The sequence below is a fragment of the Xenopus laevis genome, chromosome 9_10L (genome assembly GCF_017654675.1).
Source record: "Xenopus laevis strain J_2021 chromosome 9_10L, Xenopus_laevis_v10.1, whole genome shotgun sequence".
In the NCBI taxonomy this organism is placed as follows: Eukaryota; Metazoa; Chordata; class Amphibia; order Anura; family Pipidae; genus Xenopus; species Xenopus laevis.
In genome coordinates, this window is record NC_054387.1 from 128,812,869 (window position 1) to 128,833,191 (window position 20,323).

A 20,323-nucleotide genomic window follows, 5' to 3' on the forward strand; every position below is an offset into this window, starting at 1 on the left:
CTCATCATGCTCAACAAAGCTTGCAATCTAACAGTTAAAGACTAAAGGTGGCCACACAGATGTAAGATGCCGATATCGGTCTGATTCGTGACGTCAGCTTATCTGCCTGGGTATGGGGATCGGGTTTGATTTTCCCTTGAAATCAAGGACCACGTTGGCTAGTTGATGTGATCCTTGTCCTGTCAGCACCCATTGCCATTGTTATAATCCAGTCGTTTGGCCAAACAATAGGATTAGCCCAATATCGCCTTTGGTGGGCATATCGGGGGAAAGATCCGCTCTCTTGGCAACCTTGGCAAAAGATTGGTTCTTCTAGTGTATGGTCAGAATAGGAAAGATCATACAGTAACTTACAAACCATGAAAAAATGATGAAGCCCAATCCAAAAGCTGCAAGAAATGAAATAAATCTGAATAATAATTCTCCGTGAAATCAAATACCAAATCTGCCCTAAAAAGACTAAATCCCATCCTCAAGTTGCAGCACATGAAAAAAGTTGCCCAGTGTTTTTTAGTGACGTGATAGTTAGTGATGGGTGAATTTATTCGTGAGTCATGGATTGGCGATGAATTTCATCGCAATTGCCGTGAAAATTCACAGTGGGAAAATTCACTGCGACAAAAAAAAAATCGCCACTCGTCGAAATTGTCGCGCTTCAAAAATAATTATGACGCCCATTGAGAATTTTTCGTTGTTTCGCTAATTTTTTTTGAAGTTTTGCAAATTTTTTCACCGAAACGGGACAGATTAGCCTATCACTAGTGATAGTAAAGGTTCAGATTCTGTCAGGCTCTTCTGTAAAATACAAATAAAGAATAATAATGTAAAGGCGCATTGATTGTGCGTCACTGTTATAACGCGAGAGTGATGGATTCATTGTAACAATATCCCAAAATAAGAGAATTAAGCAGGTGTCACAGAACCTCAGCTGTAGCAAAGCACATATAGGCAGAAATGATAGGAATGTGTTTATTTCAACAAACTGGATGTTTAAGCAGAATGAAACTGTATTTTCTATGGGGAGAGATGATGGAATGGGACAGGGAGTGAGCACCCATAGCCGTGACTGCAGGCTGATTACTGGGTGTCACTAACAACTAGCACTGATAGGAAGAGAGATCTCGCATGAGACCTGCCCCCCCTCCTCCTGTCTATCAGCTACGCTCCAACCACTCCTTTACTTTCACTTTCACTGCGCAAAGGCCTGAGAGAGGGACAAGAAGAACGAGTGAAGTCGCTGGGGATAAAGAAGACGTACAAAAGCAATAGGAAAAGCTCAGCTAGAAGGTAAGAGGAGAGGGGAGAAGTATGAAAGTGTTGGGAATTTAATGCAGGGGGAAGAACAGAGAGAGAGAGAAAAGTGGCGTGACTTTGCCTTTAGTACTGCACACAAATACACTATGAGATCCAGGCACTGATCACTACAGTGTGTCACTATATGGTTTATATACAGTCGTGCACTAATCACTTATCTTAGGGCAATATACTATCAAGGGTGCAATGGGTGCAAAGAGACAGCACAGGGACAATACAAAGGAACTCAAACACTAAGAATATGACAGTTTCTGATCCGCACCTTCATTTTTGTCCTCAGCTCTGTAACTGCCCTTGGACTGTATATTATTGCTATTATTTATTGATAAAGCACCAACATGTTCCGCAGCACTTTGTCACTATGTCACTGCCCTTTCTGTTCCCAGTGAAGTTCGCTCCATCCCTCTGTGTTTAAAACCATCCCAGATCACTTATAAAGAATAAAGCTGGTGCCAGTAGAAATGGGGGGTAAGAACAGGATAAATAATCATTAACACAATGACTCAAGCGCTTATCTCTCCAGGTAAAAATGTCGTCGAGCAAACAGACAGCGGTGGGGATATTCTCCAGGTGTGGGGAAGATGAATACCTTTGGCTTGTCAACGCTCTGCGGGATTATACCAACGTCTGCCCCCAGCCCTTTGTCATTACCAACTCCAACGCCTCCGCTTTTAGGGAATCCGTCCGTACTAACAACTTTGCCATTTTGTATCACTCCATGAACAGAGGGAGGCTCAATATCACCGACGTGACTGATTCTCTGTATGACGATGAGCTGCAAGTTCTATCCAGCATTCTCGGTAAGGGGTAAAGTTTCCAACAACACCAAAAATCTAGTTATATAAATGGGCCGCACATAACCAGTCACAGTTTTTTCTCTGCCTGCCGTAGATACAGTAGCTCAAAGCCGCCTGCTGGTTGGTTGCGATGAATATTGCATTAGTAACCAATCGGTAGTTTGAAGGTCAGAATTAGTGATGGGTGAATTTATTCGCCCGGCGGGAATTTGTGGCAAATGTCCATGTTGGATCACCAACGAATAAATTTGCAAATTTGCCGCCATAAAAGTCTCATCGAAGTCGGTGACAATTTAGACGCCGGTGACAAGTATTGGACGCCCATTGACTTTAATGGGCGCTGCCGTCAACTGTAACAGGTGTCAAAATCAGCTTTTCGGGAATTTTACGGCAGTTTCGTGAAATTCGTGGCAAAGCAAAATGGGACAAATTAGCCCATCACTAGTCAGAATGAAGGATGAACAGGAGAGGGACTTGGGAGAAAGGTAAAGCAATAGGAAATAATATTATATAGTGAATAAAGTACCCCCAATTGTAAAATATAAGGATATTATAAGTCAACGAGGAGTTCCATGACCATATAAAAACACGAGGCCGAAAGCCGAGTGCTTTTATAAAGGTCATGGAACTATGAGGTTACTTCTAATATAGTCATATTTTCCAACAAGGGCTACTTTATGGGGCAGATTTATCAAAGGTTGAGATGAAGTTTCGAAGTGAAAAACTTCGAATTTCAAGCTATTTCTTGTGTACTTCGACTAGGGAATAATCATACTTAGATTCAAAGTGGAAAGAAAAACTTCGAAATTCGAAGGTCGAATTTTTTTGAAGTACTGTCGGTTTAAAACTTCGACTTCGACCATTCGCAACCTAAAAGAGAGAGAGAGAGAGAGAGAGAGAGAGAGAGAGAGAGAGAGAGAGAGAGGAAGCAGAACATGCAGTCACAGAGGGGCCCAGACTGTGGGGTCTCCTTCCTCTATAGCTAATATAAAAACACCCTCCTGCCCAGCCACTATCTTACTTGCGGTGAGGAAGTGGGGCACAAGATGGCTGGGAGTGGGCGGGATTGGGCGGAGCAGATGCAGGATGGGAAGTGGGCGGGAGGATGGGGATCAGAGTGCACCTGGCCCCTCTGAAGATTTTTTTGGAGGGGGCCGGTGCACTCTAGTTATGTCACTGAAAGAAGATCAAAACATTGGTTCACGATAGGGTTATTAATGTAAAAGCTCATTATCCTCATTATCATTTACAATGCCTTTAATGCAATAGACATATGCTTTGTGAATTTATGGTCTGTAGATATGTAGAATGGACTGTGCATTTGATCAGAGGGCTACACTAAAGGTGGCCATACACTATAAGATCTGGGAGGTCACCTAATGAGCAGATCTTTTCCCAATATGCCCACTTAAGGTGGACAATATTGGCTTTATTCACAAGGGCCAAGCAATCAGAGTACAATGCTGGGAATGCAAGCCGTCGGAAAGAAGGCCACATCAACGAGCCAATATGGTCCCAAATTTGAGGGAAAATTCAAACCTGCCCAATCGATAGCTGTCCTATTTTCAGACAGATATTTGTTGTGTGGTTCTCTTGGAGGTCCCCATACATGGTGTAAGGAGCACGAATCTGCAGATTAAATCTGCCTGTATATGGTCACTCTAACATGTGATACTGCACCTTCATTGCTCCCTTTACTAGTTCCCTGTTTACACTGTAAATCTTGAATTCCCAGAATGTACTTGCTGAGGTCAAAACACCTTTATGTTGGTCTTTTTTCAACCCAACTTAACTATGTAACTATTAAAATCTACAAAAAGTATATATATATATATATATATATATATATATATATATATAGAAGTTGAAAGTAGCGACACTCACAGGTTTTGTAGAAGGTTTGAAAACAAAAGTGTTGTTTATTGAAGCTCAACGTTTCGATCCCCCACAGGGATCTTCGTCAGGAGAACACAAACAAACGTTTGTTTGTGTTCTCCTGACGAAGATCCCTGTGGGGGATCGAAACGTTGAGCTTCAATAAACAATACTTTTGTTTTCAAACCTTCTACAAAACCTGTGAGTGTCGCTACTTTCAACTTCTGCATCTACTTAATGTTCAGCTGGCACCCAGGTACATGAACGTGGAAACGGTGTGCACCTTCAGACGACATATATATATATATATACATGCAATGGGGTTCATTTGGAGGGGGTGAACTTGATGGACTTTTTTCAACCCAATTAACTATGTAATTGTGTAACCTTGGAATGCCCTGGGCCCCAGGAACACCCATGGTTATGATGCCCTATCTGTGTTGGCACCAAGAGTATTGAAATCACCCTTTCTGCTTATTATAAAACCTATTGATGGTCTTGATGACCAGAAATATAAAAATACATGAGACATGGAGAGGCTTTTGGCTTCAAATAGACAACTTGAACAAAAAAAAAAAACTTGGACAACTACAGTTTCAAGATTACAGGTTGCCACAGGGTCAACCTTGTTGCAGACTGTGGCTCTCCAATATGTTGTGTAGAAGAGCCTTCCAGCATCTGAGGAACTTGTTCATCATTTAGTCATTAACTGACCACTGTAACTCTCTGTCCTGTCATTCTGGCAGGGAAAGACAAAGTGATGGTAATTGCTGATGACATAGATGACAGCAGTCATAATGCAAAGAACAGAATTCTTCATAGTCAACCAACCATCAAACTCAAAGCCCAGGATCTATTCCTGTTCAGCAGGGAGGACAAGACTAATTACAACATATTGATAAGCAAAATGGCACCCATAAAAGAAATAATTACTGCAGGTAAGTACCGAGTATATTTTATAATCAATTACAGAATTACACGTTATAAATGTAAAATAATAACTGTTTATTTCTTCCACAGCTTCCCACAAGAGTATAAACATGGTGAGTATCTATCTATTGACCTTAGGACCAATATTCTGGTAAAAGTAAAGCTTTTAGAGCCCACATGGGCACTCAGCAGAGACTGGTAAGGGACCTGTTATCCAGAATGCTCGGGACCTGGGGTTTTCCACAATTGGGTTATGTAATTAAAGGCACTAAGTTTGCCCTGGAGCAGTAACCCATAGTAACCAATCTGCAAGTAGAATTTACTGGTCACCTGTTTGCTAAGGGTTACTGCTCCTGGGCAAACTTAGTGCCTTTTATAACATATGGTGGTTAGTATACTAAAAAAAATCATTTGAACATTAATTAAACCCAAAAGGATTGTTTTGCCTCCAATAAGGATTAATCTGGTCTTAGTTGGGATCAAGTACAAGGTACTGTTTTATTATCACAGAGAAAATGGAAATGGAGACTATGGGAGATGGCCTTTCCGTAATTCAGAGCTTTCTGGATAACAGGTTTTGGGATAACAGATCCCATACCTGTATTTGGTATTGTCATCCCTACATTGGTCAATTGCCCCCCCTCCCCAGTCTCTGCTAGGGCCCTGGGTTGGAATCATGTGCATAATATACTGGTATCTATATATATGACCAGCCCCACATGACCTATGTAGGGGGTTTATAAGATGGCTATGGGTGGGGATAAGACATATTGGGCCAAATTCACAAAAAAAGTGAGAAAAAGGTTTATCATGTGAAAACTCATGGTCGAGATTCAAATCTCACTGTTTTTTACGTAACTCTATTGAAGTCTATGGAAAAGAAATTGGAAGTGGATTTGGAGAAAAGTATTTTTCTCCTCAAATTGAGTCTCGTCCATGAGTTTTCACGTGATAAAACAGGAGATAACCGGATTCTAGCCGGTGGGAAGGCTTTTTGGGGAGATTAGTCGTCCAAAGAAGAGACTAAATGTTCCCAAATCTTAGCGTGTGCCCTTACCCTTATAGTGTATTCTATAAGTGCTCTAGGGAGCTCACTATTAGTTACATGGTCCAGCAATATTCCCTCCCTCTAACACAGAGATTGACACGATTTCATGTTACAGCTTTTTGTTGTGCTGATGCACAATCTTTAAACCAGTACAGAAGGAAAAATCGAATTTCCCCTTTAATAAATGCCTAGTACAACACAAGCTACACATTCATACTTTCTAGGGGCCACAAGTCTGATCAGCAATTATTAAAATCCCCACGTGCTCTCAATATAGAACAGATGAGGAAGGAAGAAAGGCAGCCCAGACAGAGGCCTGTACGTGAGTGATTAGATACAGAAGTGCAGAGATTATAGAGAATGTGGCTTATTCATTTCCTCCCCCTCCCATCCACATGGTAAAGTCCCTTTCACTTTCATTCTGACTCAGCGAAGGGCTGAACTAAAGACAGAGGAGGGGGAGGAATGTGCTTACAGGCAGGGGGGACTGAAGACAAATACAAAGGTTAAAGGTAAATAGACACATGGGTAATGGGAAATCAACGAATAAAAGGGGAAAGTGACATATGAATAAAGAAAGAACAGTGGGTTAAAGTGTGGGAATGATACAGACTGTCAGTGAGAGAGCAGAGGATTACAGAGTATGAACATTACGGACTCATCATGCTCAACAAAGCTTGCAATCTAACAGTTAAAGACTAAAGGTGGCCACACAGATGTAAGATGCCGATATCGGTCTGATTCGTGACGTCAGCTTATCTGCCTGGGTATGGGGATCGGGTTTGATTTTCCCTTGAAATCAAGGACCACGTTGGCTATTTGATGTGATCCTTGTCCTGTCAGCACCCATTGTCATTGTTATAATCCAGTCGTTTGGCCAAACAATAGGATTAGCCCAATATCGCCTTTGGTGGGCATATCGGGGAAAGATCCGCTCTCTTGGCAACCTTGGCAAAAGATTGGTTCTTCTAGTGTATGGTCAGAATAGGAAAGATCATACAGTAACTTACAAACCATGAAAAAATGATGAAGCCCAATCCAAAAGCTGCAAGAAATGAAATAAATCTGAATAATAATTCTGAGATTCCCCCTGGTCCCGAGCATTTTGGATAACAGAAAAGGATTGCCAGCTCAGGGAAGCAGGCATGTGACTAGAATGATGAGTGACCTTGATGGTTTTAGGCATTGTGGGAAATACATATTATTATATATATATTGTCTCATACCTTAGTGATGTACCAGGCGGTGGTGTAACTAGATGTTCCTGGACCCCACAGCAAAATAATGTTAGGGTCCCCAATATATCCAGAGGTTGTCCTGTTTTACCAGTATGAAATTTTTCAATAATGAGGGTCTCATAAGTCTCATGGGCCCCCCCTGCAGCCGCAGGGTCTGCTTCCTCTGTAGTTACACCCTGGTACCTTGGAAAGTTGGGCACTGGTACTGACACAAACCTTCTCTTTTAGAGCTCTGTCTCTTTGTCCCTTGTAACATACGGAACTACAATAATCTGTGTGGGAAATGCACTGTGCAGACCCAGCGTATGGAACGTGAGTATAAAGAAATATATGTGTGTGCTATATGTATGGGAACCAATCAGTAGCCATTTTCAGTGTCACCTTTCACAGTAACTGAAATATCAGCAGAAAAGACAGTAATTCCACCATATTGTAGTGAATGTTTGATGTCAGACAATGACACTGATGAACTTGTCTTCTCTATGTTCTTCACAGTGGGCTCTTGCCTTTCCCTGGGTTGCAGCTTCCCTGGGACTTGTGAGAAATACATCCTATATACCCTATATACCTGCTGTAAGTATTTATATTCTATCTAAGGGGTGTATGATGCCATAGAAAACCATATCAAGCTTCAGTAACCACTGGGATTTTCATACGTTCATGTATCTGCAAATATTCTGTATCCCTTTATGTGTAGGCATGTAAGACTTTAAGATGTAAGGTGCCTAAATTCTGATTATGATTTCATTGTAGTGTCGTTTATTTTATTTTAAGGAGATATTTGCAGACAATGCAAATCTTTAGCCTTTTATAGAAATGGATTCCTGAACATCTGCCTCTTGTTACTATTTTCTCTTCCTGAAACATTTCCTTTCTTTCTATTCCAGGGCCTGCGACTGAGTGAAATTTATGTGGTGCCGGCTGGGGTTGTGACAATACTTTCTATCTTCCAGCCTGATTGGCCTCACATTATTGTAATTATTCACATTTCATAAATGTATTGTATTTATTGTTGAAAGGGGTGGTTTATTTTTAAATTCAATTTTAGTGTGTTATGGAATGACCAATTATAAGCAACTTTTCATTTGGCCTCCGTTATTTATTTTTTATAGTTTTTGAAATATTAGCTTTCTTCTTCTGATGCTTTCCAGCTTTCAAAATGGGGTCATTGACCCCATCTAAAAACAAATGCTCTGTAAGACTACAAATGTATTGTTATTGTTACTTTTTATTACTCATATTTCTATTCAGGCCTCTCCTATTCATATTCCAGTCTCTTAGTCATTGCATGGTTGCTAGGGCTCATGAATGTAGCGCTGTACCATGTGTTTTCCTTCTATGCCCAGTGATGTACAACCTTGTACTAAAACTCTGCTGCAAAGAGTCAAGAGCAGCACGTTTGTGTGTTACATTGTAGATTGGAAGGGTGACTTGGTCGCATTCCATTCTAATTTGTAACAGTTTTGTTTCTAATTACTTTATAGTTTGTTGCTAACTTGGGGTCAAATGTTATAGATAACACATTCTGTTCTACATATCAGTTTGCAAAATATATAGAAATAAAATAAATATGACTAAGTGCCTATTGCGCACGAAACACGTTTTTTTAACTTTATTACTAAATATTACTTTTACTTCTATAGTGTTGGCCCTGTGGATTCCCTACAGTGCCAGGTGGCCTATTTCTGTTTATTTGCATAATGTTGGTTTCCCACTACTAGAGCTGAGGGTTTGGGGCTGGTGCACCTGAACCACTGATTCCACTTGCTGAATTATCTACTCTGGTTCTCTGTTGCACCATTTCCTTCTCAATGTCCAAGTGCTACCCAACCATAAGGTTGCCACCTGTCCAATTTTGGAGGGACTGTCCGAAACTGCATGTCCAATTTTCCAAATAAGGAAATCCGGACAGGACTCCCTTTGATTGATGTGACAATCACTGATCCCGTGTCATAGTTCCACCTCTAACATCACTTAGTCCTGCACCAACATCACTAGTCTCACCCATGATGTCACCCCCCTTCCACTGTCTGGAGTACTACATTTTGTGAAGGTGAACTGACCCTTTAATTTTCATCTGGGGATGAAAATGAACATAAAGGTGCATTTCTATTGGCTTATTCTATTGTAATTATTTTTCTTGGAAACTGATAGCAAACAATTTACTCTCTCTTAGATCTCTCATATCCTGTCTCTCATATCCTATGTGCCTAACCTGGTCACCTTGGGATGTGCATGCTCTGACCCAAGTGTTAAGAAAGTAAGTACTACTGGTTTTAAGACAATGTATAGAATACTGCATTTTTGGATTATGTAGGCCTGCTGTTATTAATAAGAAGACACTATAAAGTTCTGCTATTTATATACAGAGCAAAAAAATGTAAAGGATAAGTCAACCTTAAAAATAAGTGAATATAAAATTAATGAGGGGACTATTCTAAGCACTCTTGCAATGTATGTTTTTTTAATTTATTTTTTTAGATTCCAAGATATTAAAGAATACATGTACTTTTAATATAAATAAGATTTGTTACAACAGCGCCACCTGCTGGTCAGTTTCCCACCATTCTGACCACCAAGTAGTCAAGGAAGTTGTCAGGAGAAAGAAAGAGGCTGCTTTGATGTTCTTCTGCTTAGGAAAGATTTGAGAAAGTTTTCTAATTTTTTCCTAAGCAAAAGAACATCAGAGCAGCCTTTCTTCTGACAACTTCCTTGACTTTCAGGCCACAAAGTAAATTAATACTTTTCGTAAATTAGTACACTTTTGTACACTTGGGCACTTAATCATAGAGCCTGCCTATTTCTGTTTGGGTGCAAGATGGCTCCTGCAAATCAAATGTTCTACTGTTTTGAAACAGGTAGGGGAAACAGGTCTGTATGGGGGGATGCAGTCATTTTGTTGAGAAAGTGGTAGCAAGGCATCTCCTGGGATACTTACTTGAATTACTTAATTACCGGAAGTTTTTTTGGCCTACATAGTGGAGGGCAGGTAATTGAGCATAGGGCAGGGAGCATAGGGCAGGCAGAGTATGGTACACACAGGGAGCATAGGGCAGGCAGAGTATGGCACACACAGGGAGCATAGGGAAGGAAAAGAATGGCACACACGGAGCATGGGGAAGGCAGCATATGTCACACACAGGGAATATAGGGCAGGCAGAGTATGACACACACAGGGAGCATAGGGAAGTCCGAGAATGGAACACACAGGGAGCATAGGGCAGGCAGAGTATGACACACACAGGGAATATAGGGCAGGCAGAGTATGACACACACAGGGAGCATGGGGAAGGCAGAGCATGGCACACACAGTGAGCATGTGGAAGGCAGAGTAGGGCACACACAGGGACCATGAGGAAGGCAGAGTAGGGCACACAGAGGGAGCATATGGCAGGCTGAACAGAGCAGGAGACAGGTAAACCTATCAGGACCACTCTAAAATGTGTGACATAAAGTGACACAGTGCTGGTGCCCTTCCAGCAGTTGTGAGCAGTTTCAGTCTGGGTCTCAGGTGTGAACAGTACAGGCTTTAGGGGTATGAATAATAGAGGTGTTACAAGTGTGAATAATACAGGGGGGGTTACATGTGTGAACAATACAGGGGATTACAGTATGAATTTGAGGTGTAAACAATGCAGGGACCAGTTCATCTCAGTACTGATACCTTTTATGTCAAGGATTAGGTAGGGGGCGCTGTGGAGACTGAAGGGAAAGGGCGAGTCCTTGAGGCAGGAGCTGTATGTGCCTAGGGAACACTTGAAGGGAATGCAGGAACAGGTTGATGAGGGTGAAGAGTCAGTCTGGATCAGGTGCAGAACGGGACGGAGAGGGCGAAGATCAGGACTGGACTAGGCAGGAAGAAGAGGGCGACGACTCAACAGGAACAGACTGGATGGGACAGGACGGTGCGGGCGTAGATCAGATCAAACTGGGGATAGAGTGCAGAGGGAGACTGGAGCAAGATATAGCAAGAGGAGGACTGGAGCAAGATATAGCAAGAGGAGGACTGGAGCAAGATATAGCAAGAGGAGGACTGGAGCAAGATATAGCAAGAGGAGGACTGGAGCAAGATGAGGACTGGAGCAAGATATAGCAAGAGGAGGACTGGAGCAAGATATAGCAAGAGGAGGACTGGAGCAAGATATAGCAAGAGGAGGACTGGAGCAAGATATAGCAAGAGGAGGACTGGAGCAAGATATAGCAAGAGGAGGACTGGAGCAAGATATAGCAAGAGGAGGGGTACAAGGTACAAGGCAGGGTCAGATCAAGGTCAAGGCTGGGAAGGTACAAGATAAGGTAAAGCAAGACAAGGACAGGCAGACAAGGCAAGGCAAGGCAAGGCGGAATAACAAGGGAAAAGGGGCAAGAGCTAGAACTACCTAGTTAGGGGCGCTGCCGCAGTACTAGGAAAACCATACAATGCTCTGGCAAGGAGTGGTCTGAGTGCTGCCCTTAAATACGGAAGAGTCAGCCCTGATTGGCTGATTAAGCTAGGCAGCAGCTGGGTTGGGGCTGTAGATGCCAAACAGGCTGCAGCTGAGCTGGGGCTGGAGAGGCCAATCAGGCGGCAGCTGGGCTGGGACTGCAGAGGCCAGGTTACACATAGCGAGCAACCCTACAGGCTGCTCACCTGGCCAAATGGTTAAGGTATCGAGCCAGAAACCCAAAGGTCCCTGGCTTGAATCCCAGCAATACCTGACATTTTAAAGTTTACACATGGTAAGAAGACACAACAGGCAGACTTTCTGGTGGGGGGACACACAAGGGGGGTCCTGTGGCACCAGTTGGACAGCCCTTGCCTGTAAAATAAAAAGTGCTTTACATATGCAGATTTGCACAGTTTTTGTGCTTTGCCATATCTTTTATAATGGGATTATAAAAGTAGATTTAGCAGAGTAACAAAGGAAGTTGAGGAACAATACTTATCGATTCTTAAAGGACAAGGAAAGTTAAACTAAAGGAGTAGCTAGAAATGTTATACATGTTATATGTTATATGTTTTTGGCTTCTGTACCAGCCCCAGGCAGCCCTTTAGCGGTAAATATCTGTGTCTCCAAAGATGCCCCAGTAGCTCCCCATCTTCTTTTCTGTTGATTCACTGCACATGCTCTGTGCTGCTGTCACTTACTGATCTTAGGGACCCACTCACAATATACAGTACATATAGAATAGAAATGTCACAATATAAGGCTGATTAGTAATTAATACAGATAATTACTACATGGCAGCGCAGAAACCAGTGCAATTAGCATCAGAATTTAATAATCAGCCCTGTAGCATCAGTTTATATTACAGGGGAAGCTCATTTTCTGCTGGATAATTAGTGATGAGCCCTAAACTTAGCTTCTCAACAGCCAATCAGAGCCCACTGAGCATGTGAGTGTCACAGACACTTTCCAAGATGGTGACCCCCTGTGACAAGTTTGAAGTCCTGGATCATTGCTGCTATTGACAAACTGAAACTTTAGGCTGATGCAATAAATTCACTATATAAAACATGGCATTTTTAGCCATATTCATTTTTACTGTTTAGTTCTCCTTTAATATTCTCATTTGACACAAAAACTATGGTGGAGCTTTAGAAAAAGATATTAAATAGTGACCTTTTACTGCAAAAAACTATGGTCATGGTGGGAGCAGAGGCCCCTATTTAAGGCAGGATAGAATATAAATATAACAAGTTCATTTTTGTTTTTGGAACAGCTTTCTCTTCTCTTTGCTTGTACAATGGTCTCCCTGTGGCTCAGACGATATATGCGAGTGCCAGCTGGAAGTAGCTACAGCACATGTTTTGTATTTAATGATGAACATATTGAGAACCTTCCTTGCTGGGATCACAAACACCCTCATGTTCTGAGACATCCAGCCCCCCCCCCCATTGAACTATAAAGCTTGTTGGACAAGGGACAGATTTAATAGTTAGGACCTCTCTGGAGCTGCTCTCAAGTTCTACTTACATTGTTTCAGGCAAAATGGAGCATTGTACTGAGACAATGATATACCATTAAACATTTAAAGGGCTTTCCCACTATTCTTCTACAATGAGCTTTCCAGTGAACTGTACATTGAGTAAATATATTAAGTGGGTTTAAAGTTATGCCAAGTTCTTGGGCACCCTAAATGATTCTAGGTGTTTATCTGTAAACCAGGGATCCCCAACCTTTTGAACCCGTGAGCAACATTCAGAAGTAAAAGGAGTTGGGGAGCAACACAAGCATGAAAAATGATCTTGGGGTGCTAAATAAGTGCTCTGATTGGCCATTTAGTAGCTCATATGTGGAATGTCAAACTACATTGAAGCTTTATTTGGCAGTGCACCTGGTTGTTATACAACCAAAACTTGCCTCCAAGCCTGGAATTCAAAAATAAGCTCCTGCTTTGAGGCCACTGGGAGCAACATCCAAGGGGTTGAAGAGCAACATGTTGCTCACGAGCTAATGGTTGGGGATCACTGCTGTAAACCCAGGCTTGGGTTCCTTTTCTTCAAAATATGCAGCACAGTCTGAACTTCTTCCAGTCTTTCATGCACCCCCATTGGGATTGGGCCAGTACATGCTCAGTAAAGAACTTTTCCTGAGATTCCCTACTGTGCATGTTCCCTCCTAGATCTGGCGCTGGGGACAACTGGGAGAAGGGAAGGAGATGGCTACATGGCACTCAGGAACAACTTCTCCTGGCTAATGTGGTACAGGTTGTTATCTAGAAAGCTCCATATTATTATTTTTAAATGATTTCCTTTTTCTCTGTAATAATAAAACATTAGTTTGTACTTGATCCCAAATAAGATATAATTAATCCTCATTGAAGGCAAAACAAGATATTAGGGTTTATTCAACGTTTACATTATTTTTTAGTATGGAAATTATTTAAAGCATGGAAATCCAAATTATGTAAAAATTCCTTATCCGGAAAACCCCTGGTCCCGAGCATTTTGGATAACAGCAAGAGTCAGTGATCACTGGGATTTTAATAAATTCATGTGTCTGCAAATAAGCAGACTGGAAGCCTTAAATTAAATATAATTTCCCACCCTTTCTTCTAATTTAACATTGAGGTGTGTCCAGTTTATAGTTCATGCACAGAACTTTTTGACATATATATACATATTGAGATAATATATATAAAAAGTTTAATATATGATATATTTTTTTCAACTTTTCAAGGCAATCTCAGATTCCTTCTTCTGTTTGACAATAGAGCAAATCCTTCTTTTGTAATGGCCGCTCTCTTATAGATGTACTTAAAGCTCTGGGAGTGTGCTCAGAAAGGTTGATCCTGATAAACAATGTACCAACTCATGTATCAGACTCTAGTTGTTAAAAAAGCTGACATTAGGAAATATTACACAAATGGACATTTTAGAAAAATACAAAGATATTGGGGAAAAAAGTCATTAATTGATTCATACTATTTGAGAATAAGTTTTGTGAAGGTGAACTGATGAAAATGAACATAAAGGTGCATTTCTATTGGCTTATTCTATTGTTATTATTTTTCCTGGAATCTGATAGTGAACGATTTACTCTCCCTTAGATCTCCACCTTGGTGTCTCTCATATCCTATGCAATTAAACTGGTCACCTTGGGATGTGCCTGCTCTGACCCAACCATTAAGAACGTAAGTACTAGTGGTTTTAAGCCAATGTATAGAATACTGTATTTTTGGGTTATGTAGGCCTGCTTTTAAAAAGAAGTCGCTATAAAGTTCTGCTATTTATATACCGAGCAAAAAAATTTCAAGGATAAGTAAACCTTAAAAATAAGTGAATACAAAATCAACGAGGGGGCTATTCTAAGCACTTTTGCAATGTACATTTATTTATTTTTTTATATCCCAAGATATTAAAGGATACATGTAGTGTAAATGATACATGATAGATGAATAAAATCTCTTAAAACATCGCCACCTTCCGGTCATTTTCCCACCAGTCAGACCAACAAGTAGTCAAGGAAGTTGTCAGGAGAAAGAAAGAGGCTGCTCTGATGTTCTTCTGCTTAGGAAAGATTTGAGAAAGTTTTCTAATTTTTCCTAAGCAGAAGAACATCAGAGCAGCCTTTCTCTTGACAACCTCCTTAACTTTCAGGCCACAAAGTAAATTAATACATAGCCTTACACTTTCGTACACTTGGGCACTTAATCATAGAGCCTGCCTATTTTTGTTTGGGTGTAAGATGGCTCCTGCAAATCAAATGTTCTACTGTTTTGAAAAAGGTAGGGGAAACAGGTCTGTATGGGGGGATGCAGTCATTTTGTTGAGAAAGTGGTAGCCAGGCATCTCCATAGGGCAGACAGAGTATAACCACACAGGGAGCATAGGGCAGGCAGAGTATGGCACACACAGGGAGCATTGGGAAAAACAGAGTATGGCACACACAGGGAGCATAAGGCAGGGAAAGTATGGCACACACGGAGCATGGGGAAGGCAGCATATGACACACACAGGGAGCATAGGGAGGGCATAGTATGGCACTCACAGGGAGTATTGTTCAGGCATAGTATGGCACACATAGGTAGCATGGGGGAAAGCAGAGTATGGCGCACACAGGGAGCATGGGGAAGGCAACATATGGCAAACACAGGGAGCATAGGGAAGTCCGAGCATGGAACACACGGGGAGCATAGGACAGGCAGAGTGTGACACACACAGGGAGCATAGGGCAGGTAGAGTATGGTACACACAGGGAGCATAGGGAAGACAGAGTATGACACACACAGGGAGCATAGGGCAGGCAGAGTAGGGCACAGACAGGGAGCATAGTGCAGACAGAGTATGGCACACACAGGGAGCATAGGGCAGCCAGAGTATGGCACACACAGGGAGCATAGGGCAGGCAGAGTATGGCACACACAGGGAGCATATGGCAGGCAGAGTATGGTACACACAGGGAGCATAGGGCAGGCAGAGTATGACACACACAGGGAATATAGGGCAGGCAGAGTATGACACACACAGGGAGCATGGGGAAGGCAGAGCATGGCACACACAGTGAGCATGTGGAAGGCAGAGTAGGGCACACACAGGGACCATGAGGAAGGCAGAGTAGGGCACACAGAGGGAGCATATGGCAGGCTGAACAGAGCAGGAGACAGGTAAACCTATCAGGACCACTCTAAAATGTGTGACATAAAGTGACACAGTGCTGGTGCCCTTCCAGCAGTTGTGAGCAGTTTCAGTCTGGGTCTCAGGTGTGAACAGTACAGGCTTTAGGGGTATGAATAATAGAGGTGTTACAAGTGTGAATAATACAGGGGGGTTACATGTGTGAACAATACAGGGGATTACAGTATGAATTTGAGGTGTAAACAATGCAGGGACCAGTTCATCTCAGTACTGATACCTTTTATGTCAAGGATTAGGTAGGGGGCGCTGTGGAGACTGAAGGGAAAGGGCGAGTCCTTGAGGCAGGAGCTGTATGTGCCTAGGGAACACTTGAAGGGAATGCAGGAACAGGTTGATGAGGGTGAAGAGTCAGTCTGGATCAGGTGCAGAACGGGACGGAGAGGGCGAAGATCAGGACTGGACTAGGCAGGAAGAAGAGGGCGACGACTCAACAGGAACAGACTGGATGGGACAGGACGGTGCGGGCGTAGATCAGATCAAACTGGGGATAGAGTGCAGAGGGAGACTGGAGCAAGATATAGCAAGAGGAGGACTGGAGCAAGATATAGCAAGAGGAGGACTGGAGCAAGATATAGCAAGAGGAGGACTGGAGCAAGATATAGCAAGAGGAGGACTGGAGCAAGATATAGCAAGAGGAGGACTGGAGCAAGATATAGCAAGAGGAGGACTGGAGCAAGATATAGCAAGAGGAGGACTGGAGCAAGATATAGCAAGAGGAGGACTGGAGCAAGATATAGCAAGAGGAGGACTGGAGCAAGATATAGCAAGAGGAGGACTGGAGCAAGATATAGCAAGAGGAGGACTGGAGCAAGATATAGCAAGAGGAGGACTGGAGCAAGATATAGCAAGAGGAGGACTGGAGCAAGATATAGCAAGAGGAGGACTGGAGCAAGATATAGCAAGAGGAGGACTGGAGCAAGATATAGCAAGAGGAGGGGTACAAGGTACAAGGCAGGGTCAGATCAAGGTCAAGGCTGGGAAGGTACAAGATAAGGTAAAGCAAGACAAGGACAGGCAGACAAGGCAAGGCAAGGCGGAATAACAAGGGAAAAGGGGCAAGAGCTAGAACTACCTAGTTAGGGGCGCTGCCGCAGTACTAGGAAAACCATACAATGCTCTGGCAAGGAGTGGTCTGAGTGCTGCCCTTAAATACGGAAGAGTCAGCCCTGATTGGCTGATTAAGCTAGGCAGCAGCTGGGTTGGGGCTGTAGATGCCAAACAGGCTGCAGCTGAGCTGGGGCTGGAGAGGCCAATCAGGCGGCAGCTGGGCTGGGACTGCAGAGGCCAGGTTACACATAGCGAGCAACCCTACAGGCTGCTCACCTGGCCAAATGGTTAAGGTATCGAGCCAGAAACCCAAAGGTCCCTGGCTTGAATCCCAGCAATACCTGACATTTTAAAGTTTACACATGGTAAGAAGACACAACAGGCAGACTTTCTGGTGGGGGGACACACAAGGGGGGTCCTGTGGCACCAGTTGGACAGCCCTTGCCTGTAAAATAAAAAGTGCTTTACATATGCAGATTTGCACAGTTTTTGTGCTTTGCCATATCTTTTATAATGGGATTATAAAAGTAGATTTAGCAGAGTAACAAAGGAAGTTGAGGAACAATACTTATCGATTCTTAAAGGACAAGGAAAGTTAAACTAAAGGAGTAGCTAGAAATGTTATACATGTTATATGTTATATGTTTTTGGCTTCTGTACCAGCCCCAGGCAGCCCTTTAGCGGTAAATATCTGTGTCTCCAAAGATGCCCCAGTAGCTCCCCATCTTCTTTTCTGCTGATTCACTGCACATGCTCTGTGCTGCTGTCACTTACTGATCTTAGGGACCCACTCACAATATACAGTACATATAGAATAGAAATGTCACAATATAAGGCTGATTAGTAATTAATACAGATAATTACTACATGGCAGCGCAGAAACCAGTGCAATTAGCATCAGAATTTAATAATCAGCCCTGTAGCATCAGTTTATATTACAGGGGAAGCTCATTTTCTGCTGGATAATTAGTGACGAGCCCTAAACTTAGCTTCTCAACAGCCAATCAGAGCCCACTGAGCATGTGAGTGTCACAGACACTTTCCAAGATGGTGACCCCCTGTGACAAGTTTGAAGTCCTGGATCATTGCTGCTATTGACAAACTGAAACTTTAGGCTGATGCAATAAATTCACTATATAAAACATGGCATTTTTAGCCATATTCATTTTTACTGTTTAGTTCTCCTTTAATATTCTCATTTGACACAAAAACTATGGTGGAGCTTTAGAAAAAGATATTAAATAGTGACCTTTTACTGCAAAAAACTATGGTCATGGTGGGAGCAGAGGCCCCTATTTAAGGCAGGATAGAATATAAATATAACAAGTTCATTTTTGTTTTTGGAACAGCTTTCTCTTCTCTTTGCTTGTACAATGGTCTCCCTGTGGCTCAGACGATATATGCGAGTGCCAGCTGGAAGTAGCTACAGCACATGTTTTGTATTTAATGATGAACATATTGAGAACCTTCCTTGCTGGGATCACAAACACCCTCATGTTCTGAGACATCCAGCCCCCCCCCCCCCCATTGAACTATAAAGCTTGTTGGACAAGGGACAGATTTAATAGTTAGGACCTCTCTGGAGCTGCTCTCAAGTTCTACTTACATTGTTTCAGGCAAAATGGAGCATTGTACTGAGACAATGATATACCATTAAACATTTAAAGGGCTTTCCCACTATTCTTCTACAATGAGCTTTCCAGTGAACTGTACATTGAGTAAATATATTAAGTGGGTTTAAAGTTATGCCAAGTTCTTGGGCACCCTAAATGATTCTAGGTGTTTATCTGTAAACCAGGGATCCCCAACCTTTTGAACCCGTGAGCAACATTCAGAAGTAAAAGGAGTTGGGGAGCAACACAAGCATGAAAAATGATCTTGGGGTGCTAAATAAGTGCTCTGATTGGCCATTTAGTAGCTCATATGTGGAATGTCAAACTACATTGAAGCTTTATTTGGCAGTGCACCTGGTTGTTATACAACCAAAACTTGCCTCCAAGCCTGGAATTCAAAAATAAGCTCCTGCTTTGAGGCCACTGGGAGCAACATCCAAGGGGTTGAAGAGCAACATGTTGCTCACGAGCTAATGGTTGGGGATCACTGCTGTAAACCCAGGCTTGGGTTCCTTTTCTTCAAAATATGCAGCACAGTCTGAACTTCTTCCAGTCTTTCATGCACCCCCATTGGGATTGGGCCAGTACATGCTCAGTAAAGAACTTTTCCTGAGATTCCCTACTGTGCATGTTCCCTCCTAGATCTGGCGCTGGGGACAACTGGGAGAAGGGAAGGAGATGGCTACATGGCACTCAGGAACAACTTCTCCTGGCTAATGTGGTACAGGTTGTTATCTAGAAAGCTCCATATTATTATTTTTAAATGATTTCCTTTTTCTCTGTAATAATAAAACATTAGTTTGTACTTGATCCCAAATAAGATATAATTAATCCTCATTGAAGGCAAAACAAGATATTAGGGTTTATTCAACGTTTACATTATTTTTTAGTATGGAAATTATTTAAAGCATGGAAATCCAAATTATGTAAAAATTCCTTATCCGGAAAACCCCTGGTCCCGAGCATTTTGGATAACAGCAAGAGTCAGTGATCACTGGGATTTTAATAAATTCATGTGTCTGCAAATAAGCAGACTGGAAGCCTTAAATTAAATATAATTTCCCACCCTTTCTTCTAATTTAACATTGAGGTGTGTCCAGTTTATAGTTCATGCACAGAACTTTTTGACATATATATACATATTGAGATAATATATATAAAAAGTTTAATATATGATATATTTTTTTCAACTTTTCAAGGCAATCTCAGATTCCTTCTTCTGTTTGACAATAGAGCAAATCCTTCTTTTGTAATGGCCGCTCTCTTATAGATGTACTTAAAGCTCTGGGAGTGTGCTCAGAAAGGTTGATCCTGATAAACAATGTACCAACTCATGTATC

General features: G+C 42.1%; 1 protein-coding gene across 1 annotated transcript in view; it reads left to right on the top strand.

Moving 5' to 3' along the window:
* Positions 1-871: 871 nt before the first annotated feature.
* Positions 872-20,323, top strand: part of LOC121398310 — a 54,283-nt gene continuing 34,831 nt past the window's right edge. The window contains exons 1-9 of the mRNA XM_041577404.1: positions 872-1,287; positions 1,838-2,114; positions 4,733-4,924; positions 5,007-5,029; positions 7,431-7,514; positions 7,698-7,775; positions 8,090-8,176; positions 9,379-9,462; positions 14,736-14,819. Coding sequence (XP_041433338.1) covers positions 1,844-2,114; positions 4,733-4,924; positions 5,007-5,029; positions 7,431-7,514; positions 7,698-7,775; positions 8,090-8,176; positions 9,379-9,462; positions 14,736-14,819 — 903 coding nt within the window. The 5' untranslated portion in view covers positions 872-1,287; positions 1,838-1,843. The remainder of the gene's footprint in view (positions 1,288-1,837; positions 2,115-4,732; positions 4,925-5,006; positions 5,030-7,430; positions 7,515-7,697; positions 7,776-8,089; positions 8,177-9,378; positions 9,463-14,735; positions 14,820-20,323) is intronic.